General features: G+C 33.6%; 3 protein-coding genes across 6 annotated transcripts; 1 reads left to right on the top strand and 2 right to left on the bottom strand.

The window, feature by feature from the left end:
• Window positions 1-1,480: 1,480 nt before the first annotated feature.
• LOC114407594 (formin-like protein 11) lies at window positions 1,481-5,018 on the top strand. The gene is made up of 4 exons (XM_028370760.1): window positions 1,481-3,089; window positions 3,179-3,369; window positions 3,556-3,791; window positions 4,172-5,018. Exons 1-4 carry the CDS (start codon window positions 1,843-1,845, stop codon window positions 4,883-4,885), a joined length of 2,388 nt encoding a protein of 795 aa, XP_028226561.1. The 5' UTR covers window positions 1,481-1,842; the 3' UTR covers window positions 4,886-5,018.
• A 2,623-nt stretch (window positions 5,019-7,641) lies between these two features.
• On the bottom strand, window positions 7,642-18,697 carry LOC114407595 (acyl-CoA-binding domain-containing protein 4-like). Of its 4 annotated transcripts, none has more exons than XM_028370764.1 (18): window positions 18,320-18,697; window positions 17,813-17,883; window positions 17,485-17,548; window positions 17,305-17,376; window positions 16,090-16,284; window positions 15,876-15,953; window positions 15,594-15,689; window positions 15,424-15,490; window positions 14,351-14,412; window positions 13,702-13,841; window positions 13,248-13,374; window positions 13,057-13,171; window positions 12,407-12,495; window positions 12,177-12,260; window positions 11,944-12,084; window positions 10,883-11,023; window positions 8,426-8,485; window positions 7,642-8,087 (listed from the first exon to the last, which is right to left on the bottom strand). In XM_028370764.1, the coding sequence occupies exons 1-18, from the start codon at window positions 18,473-18,475 to the stop codon at window positions 7,896-7,898; spliced, it is 1,950 nt and encodes a 649-aa protein (XP_028226565.1). In that variant the 5' UTR covers window positions 18,476-18,697; the 3' UTR covers window positions 7,642-7,895. The 4 variants fall into 4 exon arrangements, with proteins under 4 accessions (XP_028226565.1, XP_028226563.1, XP_028226566.1 ...); XM_028370762.1 differs by having other exon boundaries at window positions 11,917-12,084; XM_028370765.1 differs by having other exon boundaries at window positions 16,090-16,281; window positions 18,320-18,696.
• Window positions 18,698-21,514: 2,817 nt separating this feature from the next.
• Window positions 21,515-25,774, bottom strand: LOC114407596 (zinc finger protein GAI-ASSOCIATED FACTOR 1-like). Its single transcript, XM_028370766.1, has 3 exons — window positions 25,388-25,774; window positions 23,639-24,035; window positions 21,515-22,885 (listed from the first exon to the last, which is right to left on the bottom strand). The coding sequence occupies exons 1-3, from the start codon at window positions 25,617-25,619 to the stop codon at window positions 21,976-21,978; spliced, it is 1,539 nt and encodes a 512-aa protein (XP_028226567.1). The 5' UTR covers window positions 25,620-25,774; the 3' UTR covers window positions 21,515-21,975.
• Window positions 25,775-27,775: the final 2,001 nt, after the last annotated feature.

The following is a 27,775-nucleotide window of genomic DNA, read 5'->3' on the forward strand; positions in this document are numbered from 1 at the left end:
TTGCTACTTTTGGATCACATTCTGATATTCGTGCAGCAGAAATTTTGCCGCAGCAGCCAAGACTTGACCCATATGATCCTTGTACACAACTCCCAAACCATACCTATATTCTTGCGTACTGAGGCATCATAATTAGCTTTAACCTGTTGGGGAACAGGTCCTTTTCAACTTTGTTCTATTGTTGCTGCAACAGGTTGAAGTTGCTCATTGTGCCAACATTGAATGTAGCCTTTGCTTAAGACGTGTTGTATTTACAGCTTTTGATTCTTAAAGACTAGTTGGTGTTACAATATACAATAAGCATTAAATTTAATTTATACTAATATGATATTATAACATTATAATAATCATCATAGTTTTTATTTGTAATGAAAATATTTATTTGTTTTAAATAAATAACATCAAGTGTAAACCAAGTTTATTTCTGTGTAAATCCTTAATGTTTTGCATCAATCCTTAATGTAGGACCTATTTTAAGTTCTTAAGAATTGCACCATTAGAAAGAAAACTCGGTGAAATTCTTAAATCTCATCTGATGTTACAGCACTAACATTATGTCAAGAGTTCGCTCATGGGGTTTAAAAAGTAACTAAAAAGAAAGATAAGGTTAGGCTTTTGTGTTGTGTCTAAATGATATCAATTCAGTTTGACACAACTGGATTGCCCTCTTGAATGCAATTGCAACACAGATTGGGAATGCGACATACATAAGGTTTTAGGTAGCAGGCAAGCAGCTGTCAAAAACCAGATCATTGTCCATAGGTGTGCATCCTATTGTTAATGTGACACCTTCAATCCCCTTTCCTTTTCTTCCTCTAGATCTAATCCCATTCCTCTAATGGTAAAAAAAATAGACATCCTTCTTAACAATTCATAGATAGCATTCTTAGGACCAAGAAAACAACAAGAAATAAATGATTTGAGAGCAAAATCATTAATAAAATATTGTGATTTATGAACAAGTCTTTATTCAAGACCTTATTATTAGCCTTTTTCTTTCTTACAATATTATTAATACTGAATTTTATTGATGACTAAACTAATTAATTACATTTAGTGAGATTTTTTTTCAATTATTTTTTTCATCATCAAATTCTTAAGAGAACTAAATCTAATATCACTCATATGTAATATGTAATAGTTTGCCTCCTAGACCTGGTCCCCACGTGACCTATCTCTCCTCTTTAATGGGTTGGATGGATAAATGTAGTAGGATCACCCGTAGAGAGTTAGCCAAGTCCAACCAAACGGGACCCACTGTCCACTTCGACGTTGTTTAGATTACATGACTTTTCAGCTACTAAAAATCTTTATCCAACGGCAACGACCATGACTCAAATTATATGGTATTGTACTTTTTTATCCTGAATTTTAACACTAAGAAAAAGAGAGTAGGCCACGGTGTTTGATCAAGACGAGCGAGAGAATTAGTGAGTAGCTCCCATTTACTTTATGACAAAATAGCTTTAAAAAAAAAACAAGATAAAAGCAATAAGTCAAGGTCATGTGGTCCAGTGGGAAGGATCTTCCCACTGTTATGCATTAATAGTACTGTTACAGTGTTATGTTATGCATATAGGGTGGAATTGATTATGGTGAGAACTGAGACGGGATTGAGTTCCCTGATTAGGAACTAAAGAAGGAGCAATACAACAACAACTGCCAGGTTCAGGGATTCCTTGGAGTAGCATTAAAGATACAGTTCTGGATCTTCTTCTCCCAAATAACAAGTCTTTTTTTTCTCTCCTAGAAAAAGTAAATGGAACAAAAAAAAAAAAAAGATTTTAAAGAGGGAAAAGGTGCATATTGATGTCTTGAGAGAGAACTTTTTGTTGGCAGCAAATGGGTCTTGATTCTCAGGCTCACAGCATGGTTTTTATCATTACCATATTGATATTCTTGTCATTGCAAAATGCAGCAGGAAATGAAAATCAGATTGAGACAATCTCAGGAATGGATGAGAATGAAAACAAGCAAACTCCTATAGTGGAAAACTTTAGAACTTTGCTTGGACTCAACATGTTCAACACAAGAAAGCCATGCTATAATGTTGCTGACTCTAACTTTGTGTCCCTCTCACCTTCTCTGTCACCCTACACCGAAGCTGAGGCTCTGGCTCCGGCTCCGGCTTCGGAGCTGCACGTGCACCCTCATTCCTATCACTCACATAGGAACTTGCCACTTCACAAGATTCTAAAAGAAGATAAAGGCATGGCAAAAAGAACAACAATAGTAGCTGTTGTAGTACCTGGTGGAGTTGCTACCTTAATTTGTGCACTTGGGTGTGTCTGTGTTTGCAAGAAATTCAGAAATCACAAAAGGAAACCCAATAGGACAATGCCACTCTTCAGCAAGAACGAAAGAACAGGATGTACGTCTACGTACCAAAATTCATCAAGCAATGTGAGTTTAAACTCTGCCCCTGATCTGTTTTACCTCACTTGTTTGAAACAAACTTGTGACACACAAAATAGAAGTACTTCAACCCATGATTCCCCCAAACGTACAATTTATGAGAAGAAAGTGTTGCGTAAAGAAGAATATGACAAGGCTAGCACTAGTAGCTCTTCCACAAAGGAAATTCTCTCTGTTCATGAGGATTTGGAATATCAATGTGGCAAAGCTTCATCTGGAGAAAAAACTGTCCTTCGAGGATGCCATAGCCTTCCATCAGACAACGAAAGTTTTCATTCATGTTTTGATACTCACTCATCAGTAAGTGAAACAGAAACATTGTGTCTCTCTCCTAGAAATTCAATCTCTTCAACAAATCAATTTCCTTGCCCCCCTCAGAATTCAACTACAAAGGTAAAACTAAAACCTAACCAATCGCAATCACCATGCATTCCGCAACAAGATGAACAAAAGAAGATTCAAACTTGTCAACCTAGCATTCCTCCCCCACCATGTCCACCTCCATTTTTGAAAGGAAACATTAACAGTGCAATCAAAACTCCACCTTCTCTACTTCCTCAAGGTAAGGGTGGAAGTTCTCCACTGCCAAAACTCAAACCACTTCACTGGGACAAAGTAAGAGCCACGCCAGATCGAACAATGGTGTGGGATAAGCTACGAACAAGCTCATTTGAGTGAGATTTTCCTCCAAATTTTAGCCATTAATATCTTATCTCTATCTGCTTTAACTTCACAGTTTAAGCACATGATGAATTTCAACCAGGTTGGACGAGGTAATGATCGAGTCACTCTTTGGCTACAATTTACAAAACTCAGTGAAGAACGACGAAACAAAGAGCAAAACCCCGTCTCCTAGCAAGCATGTACTTGAGCCAAAACGGTTTCAAAACATAGCAATTCTCTCCAAAGCTCTAAATACCACAGCTGAACAAATATGCGAAGCCCTGATACTAGGTTAATGATAAACGTCCTCAAACTCAAAATTAAATATGCAATCATAATTTATGCTTTGACCACTAATGTTTTCGCCAACACAACATGCATGCTCATCATTTACACTATGTATATGCTAAATATAAAACCAGTATTAGAATTAATTAATGTTGCTAAGTCGAATATCTTTTTAAAAAAAATATGCAGGGAAAGGCTTGTCTTTGGAACAACTAGAGGCACTGGTGAAAATGGTACCCACGAAGGAAGAAGAGGCTAAGCTCTTAAGCTACAAAGGAGACGTCAATGAACTAGGGTCTGCTGAAAAGTTTGTGAGAGCAATGCTTAGCGTACCATTTGCCTTTCAACGAGTGGAAACCATGCTTTACAGAGAGACTTTCGAAGATGAACTATTTCACCTCAGTAACTCTTTTTCAACGCTAGAGGTAGCCACTGAACAATTTAACACCCTTTGAAAACAGCTCGTTGCACAATTTTTGTTATTGTTGAGAAAACTTTATTGGAAATTACAAAACAGTGTAGTCATGTAGGTTGTTTAAAAAATCCTCACTCATGAAATTTTAACCACATATAAATGTGTTATAAGTTATAACTTATAAGAAGTGTGTTTCAGAAGAAATTATTGTATAATCAGTGACTGGTCTGAGCTAATTTCTATGTGAATTTTATTAACTCTTCCCGCAAATCGTAAAACTCGAATATGTATCACATGAAGTTTGATCCAAACTATACAATAAATTCTCGTGTCAGAGAGTGTATTGCTAGTATTTTTTTTTAATGACATTGGGATTTTTTGTGACACCAGGAAGCGTGCAAGGAACTAAGGTCAAACAGGTTCTTCTTGAAATTGCTGGAAGCAGTGCTGAAAACAGGAAACCGCATGAACGTTGGGACAATCAGGGGAGGTGCCAGAGCCTTCAAACTCAACGCCCTTCTGAAGCTTGCTGATGTTAAAGGAACAGATGGTAAAACAACCTTGCTCCATTTCTTTGTTAAGGAGATTGTTCGCTCGGAAGGAATCAAGGCTTCAGAGAGGATCATGGGGCAGAAAAGCGAAAACAGAACGGAGGAAGAGAAGGAAGAAAATTATAAAAGAATAGGACTAGAACTTGTTTCTGATCTAAGTGCTGAGTTATGCAATGTTAAGAAGACAGCCACAATTGACTTGGATGTTCTTGCAAGCTCTATCTCAAACCTATCAAGTGGAGTGGCTAACATGCAGAACCTGGTAAAGGGTCTTTTGTGTGAGGATGAAAAGAGTGAGAGCTTTGTCATTTCTATGAAGTGGTTTCTGAACTATGCAGAGAGAAAGGTACAGGACCTGCAAGGATGTGAAGGGAGAGTCATGGCTCGTGTCAAAGAAATAACAGAGTATTTTCATGGGGATGAGAGTAAAGAAGAGTCGAATCCACTTCGAATCTTTGTGATCGTGAGGGACTTTCTGGAGATGGTAGATAATGTTTGCAATGAGCTTAAAAGGTCGTCTACGAAATCACCTCGCACCATTCGGTTACAGTAGAGAATCTCCTTGTTGTGTGTTTAAATGTTTTGGAATCATGGTTATAATTTGATTATTTGAACGTAAACATCGTGTTTGGGAATTTATATATATTAGAAAATGAGGAATGCCAGTGGTTATAATTTTTTTAAAATCATCCATTTTAATAGATTTAACTTTTTCAAGAGAGAATCATTAATTGAGAAATAAAATTTATCAAAATTAATCATTTTAAATAAAATTTAACCAATCAGGAACAGAAAATCCGAAGGAGGGTGTTAATAAAATTATCGCTAGTGTTCCTTGGTGTGCCTAGAGAAAAAAATTATATATAAATATGATAAATGATACTTTTATGATGTAATAGGAAGGGGAAAAATTATTATGAATATATAATAAGTAATAAAATTAATAACTAATATTTTCGATTAAAAATAAAAAATAAAGATATAATAAGTGTTAATTGATTGTTTACTTATATATTATTTGGAAAATCATGAATGTCCATCCCAACACTAATGACACATAGAGCATCTCTAACTTCAGTGTTTAACTGAGTTATTTAAACAACATTGTTTTTTTTTTTTAAATACCATTTGAGCTCATGACTTGACCATGTATTGCTTTTTGTTTTCATGAATGAAACTAAAGAACACAGACAAAAGCTAAAAAGAAAGCTAGCGCATCAGAAACAAGACACCAGTGGCGTCTGCAAACAGTAAGGATGCTAACTGCTGCGGGCAAGACTAAAGAACAGTCACAGGGTCATGCTCTGAGGATCCCATCTTGGCAAGCATGTTTGCACACTGGTTCCCTTTGCCAAGAGTGTGGACTAAAGAGTGTTATAACAATAGTTTTTTTTTCAAACTTTCATCCACATTCTCCTTTGTTGAGATAAACAAATTCTTGGTTTTGAATTCCTTGAGTGGGTTGATAACAGAAGCATATGGGTGAAATGTGGTGTCATCCTGGTGAGTGAATCTGACTCGCATATGACGTGTCGATCTCCCCTGTCCCAAGCTAGTTGCACTCCCTTTAACAGAGCCATGGATTTTGCATAGGGATTAGTAACATGTCCACATAAGCCATTTGAATCCTTGAATCTATTCCCCTTGAGAATTTCATAAAAGGCCGCCATAGCCGGAAGGTCCTGGGTTACCCAGAGAGCTGCCATCCACGTTGAGCTTGACTGCATTCGTCGAAGGCGGATGTTGGTGTTGTCATTATGTGCGTAATGACGATTGCATGAGTCGTTTTGATCTGGTTAACTGCGTAATCACTATTTGGAACACGACCCTTGCAAGTACTTACCCAAATCCGTTGTGTGATGAAAATAGGTAATGGATCCTGTTGGAGATGTTACTTGAAGCAAGAAAATGAGACTTTTGAACATTCGCCTTAAGACCAGACGCCTTGCAGAAAGCATCTAACACCTCCTTCACTGATCGTGCCTCTTCTTCCGCCCCTCCCCCTCCGCCTAGAGGAGGATGTTGAAGGCTTCTTTGATTACATTATTGGATCATTAATCCGTCCCAATCCTTGTGTTAGTGTGGCTAAATACGCCACTGCTTTCATTAAAATAAATAAATAAATATCTGATATGGTTACAAGTGATTCAATTTAAATCCATCCAAAATAAAAATAAAAAATCCAACTAAATTTTTTTTTTTTGGAGTAATTAGATAATAAGAACAGAGGCACGCATTGAAGGCTTCGTTGTATACGTGCCTGAGCCACCATGGGTGAGACTTCACCTTCCCCCACACCATGTCACCGACCTCGAAATCAAACCCTAGATCCCGCGAGAGATGCGTTCCGACTGCAACAAACGCCGGGATCGTGATGTGACTACATTTGATTTGTGTCTATTTGTTCTTCGTCTTCGATTTCTTTTCCAATTTTTTCTAATTTGAAATAATTTATTAGAACCTAGATTTATCAAGTGTCAAGTTCATAAAATTTTCACTGACATGCTTTTGAGATTGTATTTATTATCGACAGACTACAACCGTAATTAAAAAGAGGGGTAAAAAAGGAGACTTTATTACTATTTTAAAGAGGTGAAGAAAAATGAAATTTCTTAATAATAAAAAGTATAGATATTTCTTCTTCTCAAGTCTCTCCTTGTCTGCCATCAACAATTGTCTCTCCTCGTACGAGTCAAGTATTATAGGATACTTATATAAAATTAATTAACAGTATATAATTTAAACAATATCGATCAACAATTACACTACGTAGTATATGTAAATCAATTTATTTTTATAATCACAATTCCAATACATAGTGCACGTAAATTAATTAATTTTAAAATTCACTATTAAAGTAATTATATTTTTTTATGGATTCAATTTAATAATGACTTTATTGAGTCATACAAATTATAAAAAAGAATACATTCAATGCGTTATTTGGGAGATCATTCAGAAGATAATCTTGAAATGTTTTTTTTTTAAAAAAAAATTATAGCGAAAGATTAGGCAAAAAAAAAAAGTTAATCAGTGCCCTTTAAGTATTATTTATTGGGCCACATCTATTTAGTAAACTGGACAATAACTTTTAAGTACAATTTCTAATAATTTTTTTCTCTTTTAATTTTCTACCCATGCATTAAAGTGACGAAATGCACTGGTTAACAAGACAAAAAAAAAAAAAATCAATTAGTCACGTTGTGCCAAAATGCCTTGCTTTCCCCTCACTCTTTATTGACCTTCGTCTACTAGCTTTCGCCAAACAGGAAACATGGGTTGAATCAAAATGCTACTGTATTAAGGTAGTGGCTCTCACAAAAAAAAAAAGAATAATTCATTCAATAATGTATCTCACTTTAATCATCAGCAAAAATGGAGTAACACGCACTATACCATACCATGATCCTCATTCTCCGGTGTGGAAAATCCTTTGGCCAAATAGAAGCTAAATCTTATTTACATCAATAAAAAAGAACTGAATTAATACACAGTAAATATTGGAAATAAAATTGGCTGAATGAAACCAAAAGTAATGTAGCACTGGTATTCAGTTAAGAGGTTCACGCATCATCTGCATTCCGGCTAGGGGGAGGAGTACCGGCAAGCCAACCCCACACGCCACCAGAACTCTGCCTCTGTTTTGCATTTAAGGCAGCTTGCTCTGATGCAGCCTTCTGCCGCTGGAGAAGCTCCAGCTCCTTCTGTAATGTCCCAATCGTTTGGAGCTTCTGACCTAATTCAGCAACCTCCACCTGCATTCTCAAAAATATTATTGTTATTCGGTTCAAAAAAAAAAATCCAACTTCGTTCATCCATAAAGCAGACTAAACAGGCAAATTAGATCACTATAAAGAGGAATTTGCCTATAAGCAGTTTCGTCATAAGTTATTGAAAACTTGAAATTGACACCCAGTTTTGAAAATAATGATTTTTTTTTAAAAAAAATTACATTCTCGTCACATGAATAGTTACTTTAAGAATGGGTTATTGACTAGATGAATGGTGCACCATGTTTGTCCAATATACTTTTATTCAATCATTTACCAAAACACCAAATCCATTTCAAAAACACTCAAGCATTAATGGATACCTCGAGTTTGAAACACCTCGATTGCTCAGATGCAAGCTGACCACGAACTGATTGGAGCTCCTGCATTATTAACACAACAAATGTAAGAACAGTTCAAAGAAGACAAGTCACAAAACGAGACATTATGAATTTATGTCAAATATATACGGCAGAGAGTATTATTATATAGTGTGGGTTATAATTAAAAAAACTTCGTACCCCATTGCCCAGAGGCTCTTCGCTATGCGAAGGTATGGGGGAGGGATATTGTACGCAGCCTTACCCTTGCATATGCAAAGAGACTGTTTCCGGATTCGAACCCATGACCAACAAGTCATCAAGGCACAACTTTACAGAAAATAAATAATTCTACAATCCTAAATTGTCTAATTACCAAAATTAAGATATCTAACAATATCCAACAATTGCCTAATTACCATCATTAAAGATATGTAACAAAATCTAACACTTCCCTTGAAGTTGGAGCGTATAAATAATCCGCACTGAGCTTGTTTCAAGTAGAATCAATTTGAGAACTCTTCAGATTTGGTGAAGATATGCCAAATTGCCATTGTTGTTAACAAATTTAGTGGTGATGTCACCTGATAAGATCTTCTCCCTAATGAAGAGGCAGTCTATCTCAATGTGCTTAGTTAATTCTCTCATGGAATACAGGATTTGAAACATTGTGCAAAGCGGGACTCATTATCACAAATGGGCGTCATTTGTGTAACATCTCCAAGCTTCAGTTCTTTGAGCAATTGTTTGAGCCAAAAAAGTTCACTAGTGACTGAAGTCGTGGCTCAATACTCTGCTTCTGCACTGTGTATTGTGCAACATTATGTTTCTTAATTCTCCAGGAAATCTAGTTACCACAAATAAGAATGCAATACCCAAAGGTGGATCCCCTATCAGTGGAAGAACCTGCCCAATCTGAATCCGAATATCTCACAACTCGAGTATGGCCTTTATCTTCTTACCTATGGCGTCACCTCTATCCCTAAGAAGTAACAGATCTTTTGTTCGAAAATGGTGACATAGGTGCTGCTTTAACTGGGTGATGCCATGGTGATCACTACCTGTAATAACAATGTTGGCAACATAAACAACTAAGTAGTTGTTACATAGTCTCAACAGATGTTACCTTTCTTAAGCCTATTCCTTTCTTTGGTTCCACCTTTGAGTCTAAGTTTGTTTCTGCCTTCCTGTTCCTCCTTTTCCAGTTTCAATCATCTTAACCCTACCAGATATATCTACAGGTCCACCTAACCCATGGGAGAATCCAACTCCTCCACCTATACATTTCAAGTGTATCACCATTGGCTCCATTCACCTCCTTCGGTGCCACTACTTGACGTCGGGATAACTTCTGACTCACCACTGGCCCCAACTCATTCTTCTCATCAGACACTAATCTTCCCATTGCTCTTTGGAAAAATATTTGTTCTACTTGCAATCCCATTGTGTCACATTAAGCTATCATTGTCTATATCCTCCCTACTATATTTGTCTTTCCACTGCCTTTTGGGTCTATTCCCAAAACTGCAGGTGAAGCTCTAATACCATGTTGAGAAGAGGAAAAAGCAAGACATGACTGAATCCATGTGTCAATGTACACAGCAGAGTGTATTATTACATAGTGGATAATAATTAGAGAGAAAATATTTTCCTAATAACCATAATTACATAAATTCTAGAATTGTCTAATTACCATAAAGATATCTAACAAGGACCTTTTAAGAACAATGATATAGTTTAGACCTCATCAATAAATAGTTAAATACTACAACCAACTGAACCAAGCATTTTCCCGATGAATGGGGTTCAAAAACCTTGATCAAACAATATAATATTCTGTCACAAATAATGGTGTTAGATTCTGTCGGAGTTACTTATAATAAAAGGGTTTGAGTATGTATATGGGCTTGGCCCAAGTGCTTGTATACACTTAAAACCCAGTAATATAAATATGAGGTGAGCTACACATTGTAGAGCACCCAATTACAGTTTACTCATGTGTCATTCTCTCTTTATCATTCTTTATCTCTTTACATGACATCAGAGCCAGGTAGGGTTTAGTGCCACCGTCAACAGTCTTCTGCAGCCACAAAAAAAAAAAAACCTACCAGCAGTCACAGAGGAGGCTGACCAAGACTGCAGGAGGGTTGAAATTTTTTTTGGTGGCCAAAACATGGAGCAAATCGCGAATTAGAAAAACCCTGTTTTTTTGGATTTTTTCGTGTACGACCTTGGACGTATACTTAACAGATAACAGAGGGAGTGTTGCCCTGTCGCTCAAAGCTAAAAAAAAAAATAGGATAGTTTCTCTCCAGAATTCTAATTTCTAATTGTTATTGATATTAATCATTAAAAGTTTTAATCTTTTCCCATTTTCCTGCTAGATTCCTGAACTGAATCCATTCCTGACTAATTCAAATTTCCAAAATAGAAAAGGAATTTCAACTATTAAGTAGTTACCTTGTAAAGGTCAGAGTTACGAGACTCAGCTTCCACCAGATCTTGCTTTAGTTGAAGAGCATGCTGTTTCTCCTTGCTCAGTGATGACTCCAACTCTTCTTTCTCAGCCTTCAAGACTGATACAAGATCACCTTTGGATTTCTGTATGACAGCCAAAATATGAAAGCAATGACCGGCAGGGAAAAGAAAGCGAAATTGCACAAGTGCAGAATATGATCTGTTCTTTTGGGGTTACAAAATGAAGACCATAGGCATGAACTACACAGGAATAACATGCTGGAGGCCTGGAGGCTAACAGCGTTTAATCAAGAGATAAAAGGGTACCACAACCACAGATTGGAGGAGAACAGTCTAAAAATTGTTGACTTATAATCTGAGGATGAGCATAATTTTCAATTCAATCAGCTACTTGAGGAGGGAAATAAAATATTTATAATTGCACGTATTAATGTATTTATGTGGTTTGAACTTCGGAGTTTTTTATGTACTCCCAACTGATTTTTCATTATTATTTTCCCTTGTTCATTATGTTGGCAATAAGAGAAAAATCACTCACTGACACAATGACATGGGCATAATGTGTTGTTACTCTATGATAGTTAAAGTGACAGAAACTAAGGATTAATAATTTAGCAGGCTAGGATCAGGGTTTTATGACAAATTCAAGGCTTAAAACTACATGAGTTGAGTTGAGTTGAGTTGAAGGCTAATTTGAGGGGTATGTAAGGGAATTGATTCATTGCAAGTTCTAGGATGATGATAAAAATCTTTAATATAGTCTAGATTCTGTGCAAGGTTATAAATACAAGAGAACAAAAACTGAAACAGAAGAATATACCAAGTTTTTAGATCTTGGACTGTGAGACAAAGGCATGCAGCCAGGAAAATAGATATCTTGTTAAATCAGATTTACGAACTAATTTTTTTATAAAATAAAGCACCACAGTAAAAAAAATTAACAAAACTAAATACAGAAACAAGAGGATTCTTAAAACCAGAAAGAAATAATGTAAATCCTTTGTAATAATACATACTGGTGGATCAGCATCAATAATACATACTGGTGGATCAGCATCATGGCCTGCTTCAAATTCAGACTCCACATTTGTGACATTTGGGATAGCTGAAACACTGTCTGGTATGGAATTTTCAATTATTTTGGATTGCAAGGTTGATTTGTGGCTTGGTTTAAGAACATAGACCTAAAGGCAGCAAACCAAATCAAACGAGGGAGAAAGATAAAACAAAAGCAAAAGAGAGCAGAAGCGAGGCAAAATTTTGAAATAATATTTACTTCATTGTTGTAACGTCCATTGTACCCTCCAAAAGATACAAGTATATCTTCACCATCATAGGAGCTTACAACCAAACTCAATCCCTGCAAAGGGGAACATTTTAATTATCTTAATCAGATGGCACTAGAAACATAACCTTATTACACCATAGCATGCAGTTAACAAGAATCAGTAATCTAGCTAGATTTCTTATCACATGCAACCTTGTTAAGATACATAAATAATGTACCTCACTGGCAACCGGAACTCGTCCTTGAACAGAAGTTACCACTGACCAAGTCAGTGTAGACATATTCAGTACAACCGTCTCAGAGACCCCTGCAGAATAACATGGAATATATAAATAGTAAAAGAGATATATAGTTTAAAAAAAAACAGAGCACCAGAAATGTAATGGAATCCAAAATAATCAGTAAATTTACAACCTAGGAAACCAACCAAGTCATATAGATATATAATAACCACCCCAGAAGTTATTAATCTTCACAGTGATTCCAATAAAATGGCAATGGTTCCTATATAACTTTCTTTCACAACAAAACAGTATGCTTGATTAACAAAGCTTTTACACCCTTTACTGTCCTTTCAGTGCCATAAATTTATCTATTACCCTATCTTCAAAATATGTTTATTAACATCCATCTATGCAGGAAATATCCAAAACCAGAGGGAAACCAAAGAATTGGGGGAATGGAGCTATAAGCAAATGATCTCATAGAGTAATTGTTTGCTTGATTTAGTTTAGTTTGACCCGCAACATACACTTGTACACTCGTAAAGTTCAAATAATATTTGTTCAATATATCAAGCAATATTTTTTACAGTGAAAAATCATTCCCCAATGCAGAAAGTACGACTTTAAGTGGCAAAAAGGCATACCACTCTTATTGTCACCACCACCAACAATGAACCAGTTCTCCCCTACTGTCACACCAGCATGTCCAGCACGTGGTGATGGTATTTCTCCTAGCTGCGTGGGGCGAGACCATTCCATCTGTAGAGTTCACACAAATGATTAGATGGAGATGATTTTCCAGTCCACCACCTAACAGAAGAAGCAATGGCCTTACAGTTTGCAAATCAAGAACATGTAAATCATTGTAGCATGTTGCATGCGAACCCCCACCAAAGATAAGTAAGTATCGGTCCACATGTACAGCAGCAGTATGATCGGACCTTGGAGAAGGTGGCACCCCACTGCCAGTTAAGACTTAGTTAGCACCAAACCTAGGTGTTCTTTTTTCATTTTGTTTTTCTCTTTAGATTGGCATGGGAAAAGGAAAATCACACATATTCACTGCTGATGAGAATGAGTAACATAATTTATTATGTATCATAACCAGATCATGGCATAAACAAAGATGACCACAGAACAAAGTTTTTATGACAAATTTGCTCTTTTTTACAACATAAAACTGTTGACATTCCCCCAACCATATAACCTCCTCCTCCCCATAGAAAAGGTAAAATAAGATACCAGGGGGATAGAAAGGAATCAAAGCATTGTTCCAGAAAACTACTTACACAGCATCAATTTCGTCCCATGTCATGGTTTCCAAGTCAAGAATATGCAGATCATTCAAGAGAGTCCTTTTAGCATCTTGCCCACCAAAAATTACTAAGGTTTTCCCTACAAGGTTCACTGATTGGCCTCCGCGTGATACCTAGAAAGTATACATGATTGAAAAGAACTTAACAGACCTTTAATGTATTTTTATTTAGAAAAATGAAAAAGAACTGAAGAAAGAAAGAAAGAAAAAGAGAGGGATAACTACTGTTGTGTGTTTAAAAACCATAAAACCTATGCATCTCTGTTAAGAAAGAAAAGAACAGAAAAATAGGAGAGAATACTCTCCTCCAAGGGTTTCCCCTTCGCAAAGGATTTCTCCTTTCTCAAAGAGCTAATGCTCAATTTACAATGACAAAAAATCTGCCTCTCTCGTCTCTCCTATCCTTCTTCCCCCATTTATATCTAATAAACCCCTCTAACTAACTAACTAACCTATTAATAGTCTAACTATCCTAACTAACTCTCTCTTCTCCTTATATCCTAACAATCTCTTGTTAAGAAAATGCATGTGACATGTCACATACCCTTAATGTGATATCATTAAACTTCTAAGAGATTTTTTTTGGGGGGGTTATTAAACATAAAATAACAACAGATACATACCGGAGCTTTCCCAAAAATCTTTAGAGTTGACCATGCAGCTGTTTCAAGATCAAACTCTTTCACTGTCATAATATTTATTAGTAATACAGATAGTTAGTTTCAATCAGAATAGAAAATACAGCAAACAGGAGTAGGACAGGAACCACAAAAGGAGCAGGGAGCCAAGGAGGGGAGCAGGAATCAGTGTGATGCATAATTAATGAACATAGATCAAATCAATGAATTAGGGAAAATGTTACAAGCTATTATGTTCAACTAAAGAAATATTTTTAAGGCCCAAAAAATGATAATTACTAAGCAAAACATGTAGCCCAAATGTTTAACTTAAATATGCAAAAAAAATTATCACCACCATCACACCAATTTTGCTTGGTTTTTCCTTTAAAGTGAATGAAGTGACAGTATCATGTTTTTTAGTTTACCGAAATGAATAGAGAACACAATTTGAGTAAGATTATCTTAACTATGCCTATCACTCTCACCAAATTTTGAATAAATGAAACTTCTTGGCCTATCCCAAAAAAAAAATCTAAACAAAACTTATGCATGCATCCCATTTCCTCATTTATTTATGCACAGATATGATGTCAGGCCCTAAAAGACGGATACTCCCTCCAGTCCTTATTATAAGGTCCAATTAACTAATTCACACAGAATAAGGAATTTTGTTAATTTAGTTGAGACCATTAAATTTGTCCTAAATTTGTATTTTGTTTTTTCCAAAACTATTGTAAACAAAACTAACAAACATTAATGGGTTATGTTTCTTTGCTATCACGTCATTCTAGAACTGATGTTAATGAAGCGCATTTTTGTGAAAAAAATAATTAATGCATGGGAAATTGTAGATTAGACTTCATAAAAAGGACCAAGCTACACTTTTAATTTGGACCTTATAATAAGGCCCAGAGGGAGTAACTTGTTGAGATCCCATATCAAATATAGATATGGCCAAAATACAGCTTATAAAGACTTGGACAATGCTCACCTTATGAGCTAGCATTGGGGCTTTGAGTTAGACCCAGTCACCCAATCCAAATTCAAGATAACACATAATGACATTATTATTATACCTTGGATACTTTCAGAAGGATCTTTTGTATGCCCTGCAATTGACAAAAGCTTATTTCCCCATGGAATCTGTAGTGCAAAAAAATTTCAGAATTAGTAGCAGCCAACTACAAGCAGATTGAACACAGCAGTAGATTATGGCACTATGCAGAGTTTTATGTTCAATACGAACCAAAGAATGGCCAGCGCAAGGGATTGAAGTTGTTGGGGACTCAACTCCAGTCTTAGCTTCAATCTTTGACCAAGTCCAACTTCTCAAATCCAAAACCTGTATTTGTTTCCATTTAGTTCAAAAAGAAACAACACATAACTTAGTCAACTTGAGAGGCAGATAACAAAAAACTGATCTGCCAAAACACAAGATATATAGCTACTTAGCCAAAATTGGTGGTTTCAATCAACCTCACAAGATAAATTGTAACTCATGGAACGGATATATTGAACATATGCTTACATGAAGATCATTAAGGTATCGACCATTGTGATTTCCACCATATATGTACAGTTTATCTTGCACAACTGCAGCTCCATGCTGAACATTTAAACAAACTAGACTTAGGAAGGAAAAAAACTAATAGAGTTTAGAGGAAAAAAACTCATAAAGCATAAAATACAAAACTAGTGAAGAATGGAATTATATAATTTTTACAATTCACAAGAGCCAATACCTCATATCGGGCTTTTGGATTTCCTCCAGATACTGGAGGTGCAATCCATTGATCATATACTTCAACTGAACCAAAGCCTTCCACAACAATATCTTTATCCTGTGTTCCAACTTCACTTCCATTTTGGGTGGAAATAGTCTTTGTCTCTGGATAAGAGTTCCCATTCTCAATTACTGGTTCAACTTTGGAATTCTGCTGTCAAACCAGCAAGATGGAATTGGAAAGCAGGAAAAAAGGGGGGAAAAATTACAACTTTGACAATGGCAACAAAAGTGGATAAGAATATAGATGAAGATGTTCTCATTGCAATTCTGTAGGCACAACTTCAAGTTGACATGCCTCTTACATTAATCTAAATTCTAAACCTAACTATCAAATACTAAAAGCCAAATCATGGAATCCTGTATATGACTTGCAACATAATCATTGAATTAAGTGAGTTGTATAAGAACTGTGAGCACGCATATTGGGTGTGATAGGGACCTGAATACTAGCCCCATTGGCCAATTCTCTTATGGACCTAAAATATGGAAAGTTTCTAGCAGGATGCCCAAAGCAATGCAATGAATCCTACACTTTTACATGTTGAGCAAGAAGAATGATAAGTTGGCAGGAGAGATTTTGGAGTGCGGAGTTGGTTACGTGGGTGGGATACATGGTGTGTGAGGCATATGAGTTAGTTATACTGTTATAGTGAGTGAGTAATCATGGGAAGGGAAGGGGGCATCATTGTGTGGTGGGTTTTGGCTTTGGGACTGGAGCCACTGTAGAGAGACTTCTCCTCTGTAAAGAGCCGGGCTCTTGGAAACGTCTCAGCTGAGATTGTTCTTCTTTTATTTTCCTCATCAACAACAAAACCTCTCATTATTTCTATTTTTATTGTCTCTGTTATTTTGGATCCTACCAGGGTGAAAGGTAGTAAGAACGCAATGTGGAAATTATAAAATATCCCAAATTTTATTTGCCAGAGAACAGATTTTTTAAAAAAAATTATTTGACAGCAAATACTGACCATGTTCTGATCACTCAGTGCTTACTCTATAAAGTTAATTTTGAATATAATTCATGAATATAAACATACAACAATTAAAGGTCACTGCAAGCAACAGCATAAGTACTAGTAGAGACAAAACTTATTAATGCCATTTGAGATAAACACCATAGCAAGAACAGGACTCGGTACTATATATAGCTTATAGCCTTAATAACACTCACATTCATTTGCACATCTATGACAGGTTCTACAACAGAGTTAGATGCTCTTGAATACCAACCAGGATCTTCTTCCTACATAACAAAATAAATTTAAAAAAAAAAAAGAAAGAAAAAACACAATCAGCAAACATTCTTTGACACACCAAGGAAGAATGATTATATAAAAATTACTTGCATGACCTCCAATATTTTTACAAAAAGACGCATAGCTTCAGTGGAGGACATGTTTCCAAGCTGGTTCCAACTGCATCAATAATTACTACTTTTAATAATATACTCAACGAAATTAGAGTAGGAGTGCAATAGTGCATATTACAAGTACTATTTATATATAAAAAAAAATCACATTGATAAAAGAGTGTAGTATTCACGACAAAATATCTGCCCAATGTAAATGCAAAGTCTAGCATGGTAAAACCTTAATGCTACACAAATGCATATGTATATATTTTATAATAACAGCATACAAAAAAGTAAAAAGCACCAAGTGTGTTTTAAGCAAACAAACCTGGCCCATTTGCTATGCTCCACAAGTTTCCATGTACTGGGTTCTGGGATGTTACAAGGTCCTACACTAGCCTGAAATAGCAATTTTTCCAATAAATCAATATGAACTTGAACTTTTCCATTTCATTTCAGAAATATCAGTACACCTGACCAAAAAGAATAACTAAACAAACCATTGGCTGAAGAAGCTAGAATGGCAGGAAACACAAGTAAACCATCATCATTTCATAATTCCTTCAAGTTTAAACCGTGAGTTCTCTTATCTCTAGCTTTTGTCAATTAAGGCCTCTACCTCAAGCAAAATAATGATCATACGCATTTCATCCAAACATAGGTTTATCCAACTACATAATTTTGTAGACAGCAATTCCATTGAGTTGTATAAAAAGAAAAACACATAGATCAACGTCAAATACTTCAATGCACGGCAATTGGCAACAAAAAAAAAAACTTTCCATGAATGAATGAGCAAAAGGAAGAAAAAGCAGATCTAGAAGGTAGTAAGTACCTGTTGGTATAAGCTGTAGAGAAGAAGAGCGGTGGACTTGGCGAATTTGGAGGTGAGGGTTTTGGTTGGAGAGGATCCATCAAACCCCACATAAGACGCCGCAGCGTAGAACCGCTCTGGGTATTGCAGACCAGAAGTTGCTCTCGCCATCGCCATCTCCCTCTGCTGCTGATTCAGATCCACCAATTCGCTTCACTTTATACAAAATAAATGGATTGAGATTGAGGATGCAAATGCAATAGGAAGCTGCTGGTGTCTTATATATCAAGTTTTTTCTTTCTGCGCAGATCCACTCTGATTCTGTACCAAGTTTACCATATAGCCATATGCCCCCAGCTTCTGTTAATTTCTCTTTCGCCACTGTTCTTATTTATGGGGTTTTTAATACGGGGACATGCTTTAAAGGCAAAGAAAAATGTGTTATAACTTTGCATGCTCAATAGTTTTCTTTTTTCTTTTACCTTTCGGTTTTTGTTAGTTTTTTTTTTTTTTTCTTCCTCTCTCTAAGTAATACTTAAGATACTTTGGGTTTATTTAATTAGGATTTTAAAGAATTTTAAAAGTTTTTTTTTTAGAAAAAGGTCTGTAAGTAATAAAAAAATTTAAATAATAGAAATAAGTTTGGTGGTATTTAATTAAAATTATTATATTTTTTAAGTAATTCAATAAAATCTATTGATATTCAATTAAAAAAATTTATAACTTAAAAAAGTTATATTCAAAAGTATACATATTTAGATGGATTCTTTTTAAAGATGGATTTTAATGAATTTTATAAGACTTTTTAATAGAAAATAGATATCAAACAATTTTACCTAAACTATTAAGTTCGCGGAACTTTTTTTTCTTTATTTTCTTGCCTATTAACATGTTTTTTTTCATCATATATAATCATTTGTCTTTTTTGTTGAAAACAATAGATATTCATAATTTTTTTTACTCTTTTGACCCAAAGACAACTTATCCTCAAACATGTTCTATGAGATATCTTTTGCAATTCTTTGAATTTGGGATATCTTGATTACATGTTTATTTTTAATGGAGGTGAGAAGTTGATTTATGTATAAGTGAATAAATATATAAATGATATTTTAGCACATCTATAAATGGAATTTAAAACAATTGCTGGACATATATTTTTGTTTGGTGAGATTGTTGTTATAGAAATGATTACAAATATTTATGTTATTGGTCGACATTATGTAATTTTTATACAATTAACATGATTAATAATTAAAAGAAAATAAATATATTATGCTTGTGAATATGTTAGAGAAAATTGACATGTTAAATAATACATTTAGAATTCTTTGTATAGGATGATTTTATTTAGAGTGTTACGTTAGAAAAAAATTGTAAATTTTTATAAATAATTTTAATTTAAAAAAAATCACAGAATTTTTTGAAATCTTAAAAATTATATCTTTTTAAATCTTACAAATTCATACTTTATAAATTCATTAAAATCTAATTTAAATCTTACAAATTCATACTTTATAAATTCATAAAAATCTTTAAAAAAATCTTAAAAATCATTACATTCTTGCAAAATCTTTTAAAACTCACATGATTTTTTTATATCTAAATAATTTTTTAAAATTTTAATTCAATACACACTTTCGTAGGCTTATTGGGGGTAGAAATGAGAAAAATAGTTAAAAGGATAAATTATTTTGTCATTTGATTGCTAGATGAAAGTTTGAAAAAAATTAAAATTATTAAATAACAATCGTTGTAATTTTCAAAACACTAAAATGCATTTTTTGTTATGGTAAAATTGGACATATATGTTTTTCTTCTCTAAAAAATTTAATATCTTTTCCTCTCAGTAAAAATTACCATTTTTTATCGGAACAAGGTTCAATTATAACAAAACTTATTATTATGATTTTTTATATTAGTTATTCATATAATTAATATAAATATAATATTTAAAAAAAATAATTAATTATACTTATAATCAATGTAACACTACTAAAATTATTACAAGAATGAAAAGTTTATCTATCTAATTATGTGAGAACGAAAAATATATTTAAACATTAACAAATGATTGTATTTAATAATATTAATAATTAAAATCACATTCATTTAATTAATAATTTTAGATATTAAAATAAATACAATAATCAGTATTCATAATTAAACTATAGATTGCCTTCTAAAAAGATAATTAAACTACAGATTTTGTCGTCTTTTGTCCTACCTTTGACTTCTTGAATATACTACCTATCCTATTGTAGGGATGAAATATAAGAGTCATAGTCATAATCCTTGTTGGGAGTTGAGTTTTCCCGTCTTGTCTCCAAGTATTTATTTCACATTTTTACATATACTAAAGTTATAAGCCATAATTATGGAACCATAATTATGTTATCCGGAATTATGAAGGTTAGCTTTCTAATACGGAATTACAAAATGATGGTTGATTCATGAGTAATATGAAATCATAAGTTCGAATCCCAAATCCGAAGGTGAAGGAGGTTGTGGGGGTGATGCGAGGAAGGAGAGGCAGGAGGGAAGGGATTGATTCCGCAGTGGTGTCAACAAGGAGGTGCAATTCCATGGGAGAAAGGAAGAGGAAGAGGGTGAACGAGGGGAGAGAAAGATGGGTAAGCAAGGAAATATTACAAAATTTGGGAGTGCAGAAAGCAAAAAATAGGGTGCTTAACTTAGAGTGACTTAATTTTTTTTCCTTCTAATTTAGGATTTTTTTCATTTTTTTTAAATACATCTTTGTTCCTACAAGTTTTAATCCTTATAAATTTTTATTTTATTTTATTAGAATGTTTTAGATAATATTTTCTTTATTGTTATTCAAAGTGTTATTTAAAACACTTAAAAGACAAAAAATAAAACAAATACATTTTATAAGAATTAAAATAAAAAAATTGTGGAGATAAAAATGAACAAAAAATAATAAAATACATGAACAAAAAATATATTCAAATCTTTTTTTATATTTTTGTATTTTAATCCTTAAAAATTTATTTATTTATTTTTCCTTAGAATGTTATTCTTTACATAGTGCTTTTGAATAGTAGAAAAAATGTTTTGTATAATATTTTTTTATTGTTAAAAATAAAATTTACTTTTAACATTTTGATCAATTAAATTTACTTCTAATAAAAATTATTATAATGTTATTTTATCAAGTTTGAAACGTGGTGACTGCTACATGTTATTCTATAGAACTTAACTAAATCTGGACCATTTCGATCGTCTTATCATAAATGGCCAACTTAATACACAAATTAACGTTGCTACAAATTTTCAGCATATTGCCATATTCCATTCTTATTAATAAGATATGAAAATGGAATGACTGAAATTGAAATGCTGTGAAGTCGAAGTGTGCACATTGAACTAACTAAATGTGCAGGGCAATTCTTCTGATTATTCGCCATTTAAAGATACTGATGAACACTAATTTAAGGGACCAAATTAAAGTGTCCACACACTGATTTGTCACAGGAAAACCAATCAGTGTTAATGTGTAGACGATTAATTTCTGCAGTGTACTACTAGTTTGATATGGTCGAAAAGGAATTAATTAGTTCATAGAACCAAACTAAGCTGAAAATTCCACCTTTAATTTCCATAATAGAAGAGACATGCAAATTATTCTTCCCTCCCCCCAGCAAGGTCAGTATCATTCATATGGTGCTGTTTGTTGCTGAAAATGATTCAAGCCCTGCATTCTTATTTGACCAATTTCCCCATATTCCATCTCCACCAACCATTTCTAACTGTTGATCACCACCATAGAAATTACCATCACCACCACCACCACCACCTCCTCCTATCCCCAACAAGTCCAAAGTCATCACATCTTCACTCTCTTTAGTTCCACCAACTTCAATGGAACCACTTGACCTACCATTATTCATTGCATGCAAAACACCATTATAAGTACTGCTTCGATTGTTCTGCTCTATGATCTTCGACAAGGCCTTACTTTGATCCAATATAGCATTAAACATATCCAAACCACTCATTCCCATGCCATTGCTACCACCATCCACCACCCCATTGGCAATGAAATTATACTGAGACAAGTCTTGTTGACCGTTGTGCATGTTGGGGTTCATGATCCCATATGATGGTGGTGCCATGCTTGTGACATTAATAAAGCTTTTTTCTCCACTCATCATCATGCTGTTGTTGTTGCTGTTACTATTCACTGTTGCACCCATTTCTGCAGCTTTTTGGAGCAATGCTGTGGCGGACATGTGAGGTGAAAGGAGACCATTTTCCTCGAACATGTTAATGTTTGGTGATTTTGAGCTTAGTTGAGAGGTGGATGAAAGGCTTCTCGTGAATGCTGCAGCCATGTTGTTGTTAAAGGGTTTTGCGGGAATTGTTGTCATGAGGTCGTGAGGGAGTGATAGTGGGTGCTTGTGATTATTGGCGCCATTGATTGGTAATGATGCAACTAGGTTTGGGATTATTGTTGGTGGTTGCAAGTTTGAACCATGCATCTTTGGCAATTGTCCTTCGTTGAACTTGTTGTTCTCCTCACTCAGTGCATCGCAGAAAGCTCTGTGGGTGATGAAACTATCTCTTCTGCAGATCATAAATAAAGCATGGAGTGAGTTATTTTTTGTGCACTAAAATATCAATTAAATAAACAGAAATTAACATAAAGAATAATGGGAGTAGAACGAATTGAGATAGATAAAGGACATAAGATGAAGAAAAAAAATTAAAACGATGACGAGCACAGTGAAAACTTGATAATTCTGTATGAACACTATGCATGTGGAGTTAATATTATGGAATAGAAAAATGCTAAATGATACTAAAAGTTTAGAGATTGGTCACTCAAATTTTACTACAATCACTCATGCATGGTTATTCATTTTCTGGTTGGTCAAATCACTGGTTTGTTTGTTTTTTCTTTCTAACAATAGCATCACTTTATTGAACAAAAAGACTTGACGTTGAATCTTTGACTGGAAATACATTATAAATATGTAGTACTAGTGACTCAATTATAAATGCCGTGGTAGAATAGGATACATAGTGGATGAGAGAGAACCAATTTATTGCCAAAATGAATTTAATTAAAGAGATGAGACTGACCTATATGTATCACAATTTTTCGATTATAAGTAATTATGAAAATGACTAATGGCGTGCGTGGTCAAAGTCGAACATGGTACACTTTATCTGTGGAGGAGGAGGACCAAGCTATATATTGCATGCAACATGTGCACAAATTATGAATTAATTAATATTCATGAATCAAATAATATATATATTTATATATATATATATAATCATATTAGATATTATATAGTATGATTAAATTTGAACCTAGAAAAGATGGTGCCACAGTCACATTTGTATTCCTTTGTTCCACATATTTTCGAATGGGCTTTCCAATCAGACTGAACAGCATATTTCTTTGAGCACTTCTCACATTTCCACTTCTTCTCGCCGTGCTTTCTGCTAAAGTGCTTTTTAATGCCAGTAAGATCACCTAGTGCACGAGCTGGGTTGTGGTGCACACATGAGGGTTCTGGACAAACATAAACCCGTTTTCGAACATCAGTCGTGGTTCTCAGTTTCAGCTTCCACGGTAGATTATGGCCTCGTCGGTGCAATTGAAGGTTTTGGTCCCTTTGAAACCCTTTGTTGCATATTTCACATACGAACCTGTTTGTGGCCACTAGGGTGTTTGGTGATAGAGCTATGACTTCAGCACTTGGATCTGCACAAGCGTCATACAAATTATTAATTGAACTATGTATGTGTGTATGCATGCACATGTTTTCTTGTCCTAGTGTATGTGTTCATTATTAATTGACATGCACCGAAAGCAAGCAAACCGAAACCCTTCTTTCTAAATTTCTTCAAAATTAATATTGGGATAATGTGAGAAAGTGAAAAAAAGAAGACAGTGGAGATGATGCAATTCAAAATAAGGAAGAGAATGTGTGATAGTGGATTGTTTGTTCACATTGACAAACAAAAAGAGAACGGAAGAGAAAGGTTCAATATAGTCGTCTTGGGATAAATTTTACATATTTTACAATAAACTTCTGTTAAAAAATATATAAAAAAAATGTAATTACTTTCTTTTATAGATATAATGTTAAAATTAGCTTACACATAAATTAATTAATTTGTAAAAATTATCTCATTTTAAATTCTTCAAAAGCTGCTTTTTAATTTATGAATACTTATAAATAAACAAAAAAATATTTTTTATTTTCTTCTTCCAGCTTAAGAAAAAACTTAATAGAACAGAACTATAATTTGAATAAAATTCAAAATATCTCTCAATGATCTCCTCTTCTCTTTTTTATGTTGATACGCACCAACACAAGGAAACAAAACAAACACGTCAACCGAACACTCATGAGTAAGGAGCCGGTATGAGAGAGGAATTTATTTTTATTTTTTATTTTTCATATGTAAAGGTATGTGGTCTTTTACTTGAAACAGTTGTGAAACAAAAATAAAGGAAAAAGTAGGAGATCAAGCCAGCAGTGAGGAAAAGTCAACAGTGAACAGCAATGATTGTGATACCCTGCAGGCAATAATTGAGGTTCTTTCTTTCGATCGACTACTTCATCACGCACCAATAATTCTACCATTTTTGCTATTCAATTTTTGAATTAAAACACCCTAGATCCTCGTTTTCCCCGCTCCAAAGAAGATTCAAGAGAATAGAATTCAACTGACAGATCAAATCTTATACTAGCTTGAAGTATAGTAATTAGTAATTAATTAAGCTTGCCATTATCCTTAAATTTGGTGAGGCCTATCTGATTGTGGATTATTTTAATTAAACCCATTTTGGGCAATGATATATCAATTAAACTTCACATCATTTCATTTTTAATTAGAATTACTGAGAAGGGCTGAAGAGGTATAAACATACCTGAAATTTTAGTAAATGAAAACAAGATTACTAAGAATATGCAGGCCAGGAAAAATAATATTCATTTTATCATCCATTAACCAGTAACCAGAGGACGTTAGTCTAGTAATTATCATGGAGATTAAAAAAAAGAGTTAAGAAACTGAGATAGTTGTTAATTAGAGAAAAGCAGATACCTGGATTTCCTGGTAGGTTTCTTTTCTTCTTAGCAGGTGGTTGTGAATCTGTGTTTGAGGCACTACCATTGCTATTATTTGTTGTGGTTGATGTGTTTGAATTTGGACTATGTAACTGGCCAAGCATCTCCAATTGCTGTTTAACAGCTACTGCTGCATCTTCTCCACTATTAATATTATTCTCTGTAGAGAATCTCCAACTATCACAACTTGTGATGTTTGAGTTTGACATTGAATTGAATTTGTTGCTACTCGATCTACTTCTTGTTAATTGCAAAAGGAAATTAGTGAGAGGGAAATTGAAACAAAGAAGATGGGATTTGTGAAACTGAAGAAAGGTATGTAGACAAAACCCACGAAACTCTCCTTCTTATGGTGTGTGGAGGCGAGTGCGACTGAGAGAGCTTATATATAACTTAAGAATACGGGAATACATATGCATTTAATTAGCTGTAATAAAATATTATTATATATATAACGCACCTGTTATTTGTAGCTAAGCATATACTCCTAGATTTGCTTGAAATATTAAAATACTAATTAGAGAACATCCTTATTCACTTAATTTTCTAAGCATTTAATTTGCCACTAAGCATTATCCTCAAGAGTATTTACTGCTTAAATAGAAAATTTAACTGCTAATTTCTGCGACAATATCTTTGGCTTAAGATAATTATGTTTGAATATAAAATTTAAATTCAAAATTACTGGTTAAATTAAAATAATTTTACACCAATTGATACACATGTTTCTTAATTATCATCCAAATATATTTAAAAAGTAATACATATATTAGGTCTTATTTGGCTATTTTTAAATGCTTAATTTATTTAGATATTTAAAAAAGCTTGATAGATATATGGACAACTATGTATATATTATTAACTAATTAAAAAATATTTTTAATATAATTATTATAAAAATTAATAACTTGTTAATTATAATTGATAGTTTATAATTGAATACTAGTGTGTAACTTTTACAATATCAATACACCCAGGCTTTCATTCATGGGCAGCACAAATCATATAGAATGTGGACTGTTGTTAACAATGGCCAACCTATCCAAGTCTCCATTTTGCATTTGATTTTGTTTGACTCTGAAGTATGTATAATATCAATAAAATTTTGGACTTTTTACCTATCACTTAGAATATAACAAATTGTTTTATTTTTCCGTTTATCATACCCTGAGGTCTCACAATTTGTTTTTTTTTTTAGTTTAATAAAATTAAATTGAATAATATATCAAATTGGTTACATGTCAGCAAGAACATATTATTGTATATGTTTTTCTTCATGACTAATAAATTCACTATTATTAGAATGTGTGTTTGCAGTAATAATAAACCACATAGAGTTACAAACCACATATATAAAATTTTGGACTTTTTACCTATCACTTAGAATATAACAAATTGGTTTATTTTTCCGTTTATCATACCCTGAGGTCTCACAATTTGTTTTTTTTTTTAGTTTAATAAAATTAAATTGAATAATATATCAAATTGGTTACATGTCAGCAAGAACATATTATTGTATATGTTTTTCTTCATGACTAATAAATTCACTGTTATTAGAATGTGTGTTTGCAGTAATAATAAACCACATAGAGTTACAAACCACATATATAAAATTTTGGACTTTTTACCTATCACTTAGAATATAACAAATTGGTTTATTTTTCCGTTTATCATACCCTGAGGTCTCACAATTTGTTTTTTTTTTTAGTTTAATAAAATTAAATTGAATAATATATCAAATTGGTTACATGTCAGCAAGAACATATTATTGTATATGTTTTTCTTCATGACTAATAAATTCACTATTATTAGAATGTGTGTTTGCAGTAATAATAAACCACATAGAGTTACAAACCACATATATAAGTTGATTGTGGTGAGATACTTTGTAATTACATATATTAATATAGAAATTACAAGTCTTCTAATAGAGTTACAAACCACATATATAAGTTGATTGTGGTGAGATACTTTGTAATTACATATATTAATATAGAAATTACAAGTCTTCTAATAGGTTGACCATATCAACTTATGTAGTTATGTTTTATTATGAGAAAATCATTACTAATTTTATTTGTTGTCTTTTAAAATTAAATGTTTATGGATTACTTACCAGAATGTAATTAGAAATAACTTATATCAAATATGGACATCCAATCAATAGAATTTTCATATTTTTCTATGTGATGGAAAATAAATATACAATTTTTATCAATGTATTATTCTATGTGACAGAAAAAAAAATTCAAATAATATTTATAGAATTTAAATAGTTTAGCATTGATAAGAAATGAATCAAATAACAAAGTTTATATTAAAACAATTTTGCATGTCATAATCACCTGTCATATAAGAAGGTAAA

The sequence above is a fragment of the Glycine soja genome, chromosome 3 (assembly GCF_004193775.1).
Source record: "Glycine soja cultivar W05 chromosome 3, ASM419377v2, whole genome shotgun sequence".
Taxonomy (NCBI): Eukaryota; Viridiplantae; Streptophyta; class Magnoliopsida; order Fabales; family Fabaceae; genus Glycine; species Glycine soja.

Coding starts and splice junctions, on each gene's coding strand:
- LOC114407594 (XM_028370760.1), top strand. CDS start 1,843: ATGGGTCTTGATTCTCAGGCTCACAGCATGGTTTTTATCATTACCATA. Junction 3,370..3,555: donor ATGCGAAGCCCTGATACTAG/GTTAATGATAAA, acceptor AAAAATATGCAG/GGAAAGGCTTGTCTTTGGAA. Junction 3,792..4,171: donor ACTCTTTTTCAACGCTAGAG/GTAGCCACTGAA, acceptor TTGTGACACCAG/GAAGCGTGCAAGGAACTAAG.
- LOC114407595 (XM_028370762.1), bottom strand. CDS start 18,475: ATGGCGATGGCGAGAGCAACTTCTGGTCTGCAATACCCAGAGCGGTTC. Junction 12,261..12,406: donor GAGTTCCGGTTGCCAGTGAG/GTACATTATTTA, acceptor TCCCCTTTGCAG/GGATTGAGTTTGGTTGTAAG. Junction 12,085..12,176: donor ATGGACGTTACAACAATGAA/GTAAATATTATT, acceptor TGCTGCCTTTAG/GTCTATGTTCTTAAACCAAG.
- LOC114407596 (XM_028370766.1), bottom strand. CDS start 25,619: ATGTCAAACTCAAACATCACAAGTTGTGATAGTTGGAGATTCTCTACA. Junction 24,036..25,387: donor AAACCTACCAGGAAATCCAG/GTATCTGCTTTT, acceptor ACGCTTGTGCAG/ATCCAAGTGCTGAAGTCATA. Junction 22,886..23,638: donor TGTGGCACCATCTTTTCTAG/GTTCAAATTTAA, acceptor TATGATCTGCAG/AAGAGATAGTTTCATCACCC.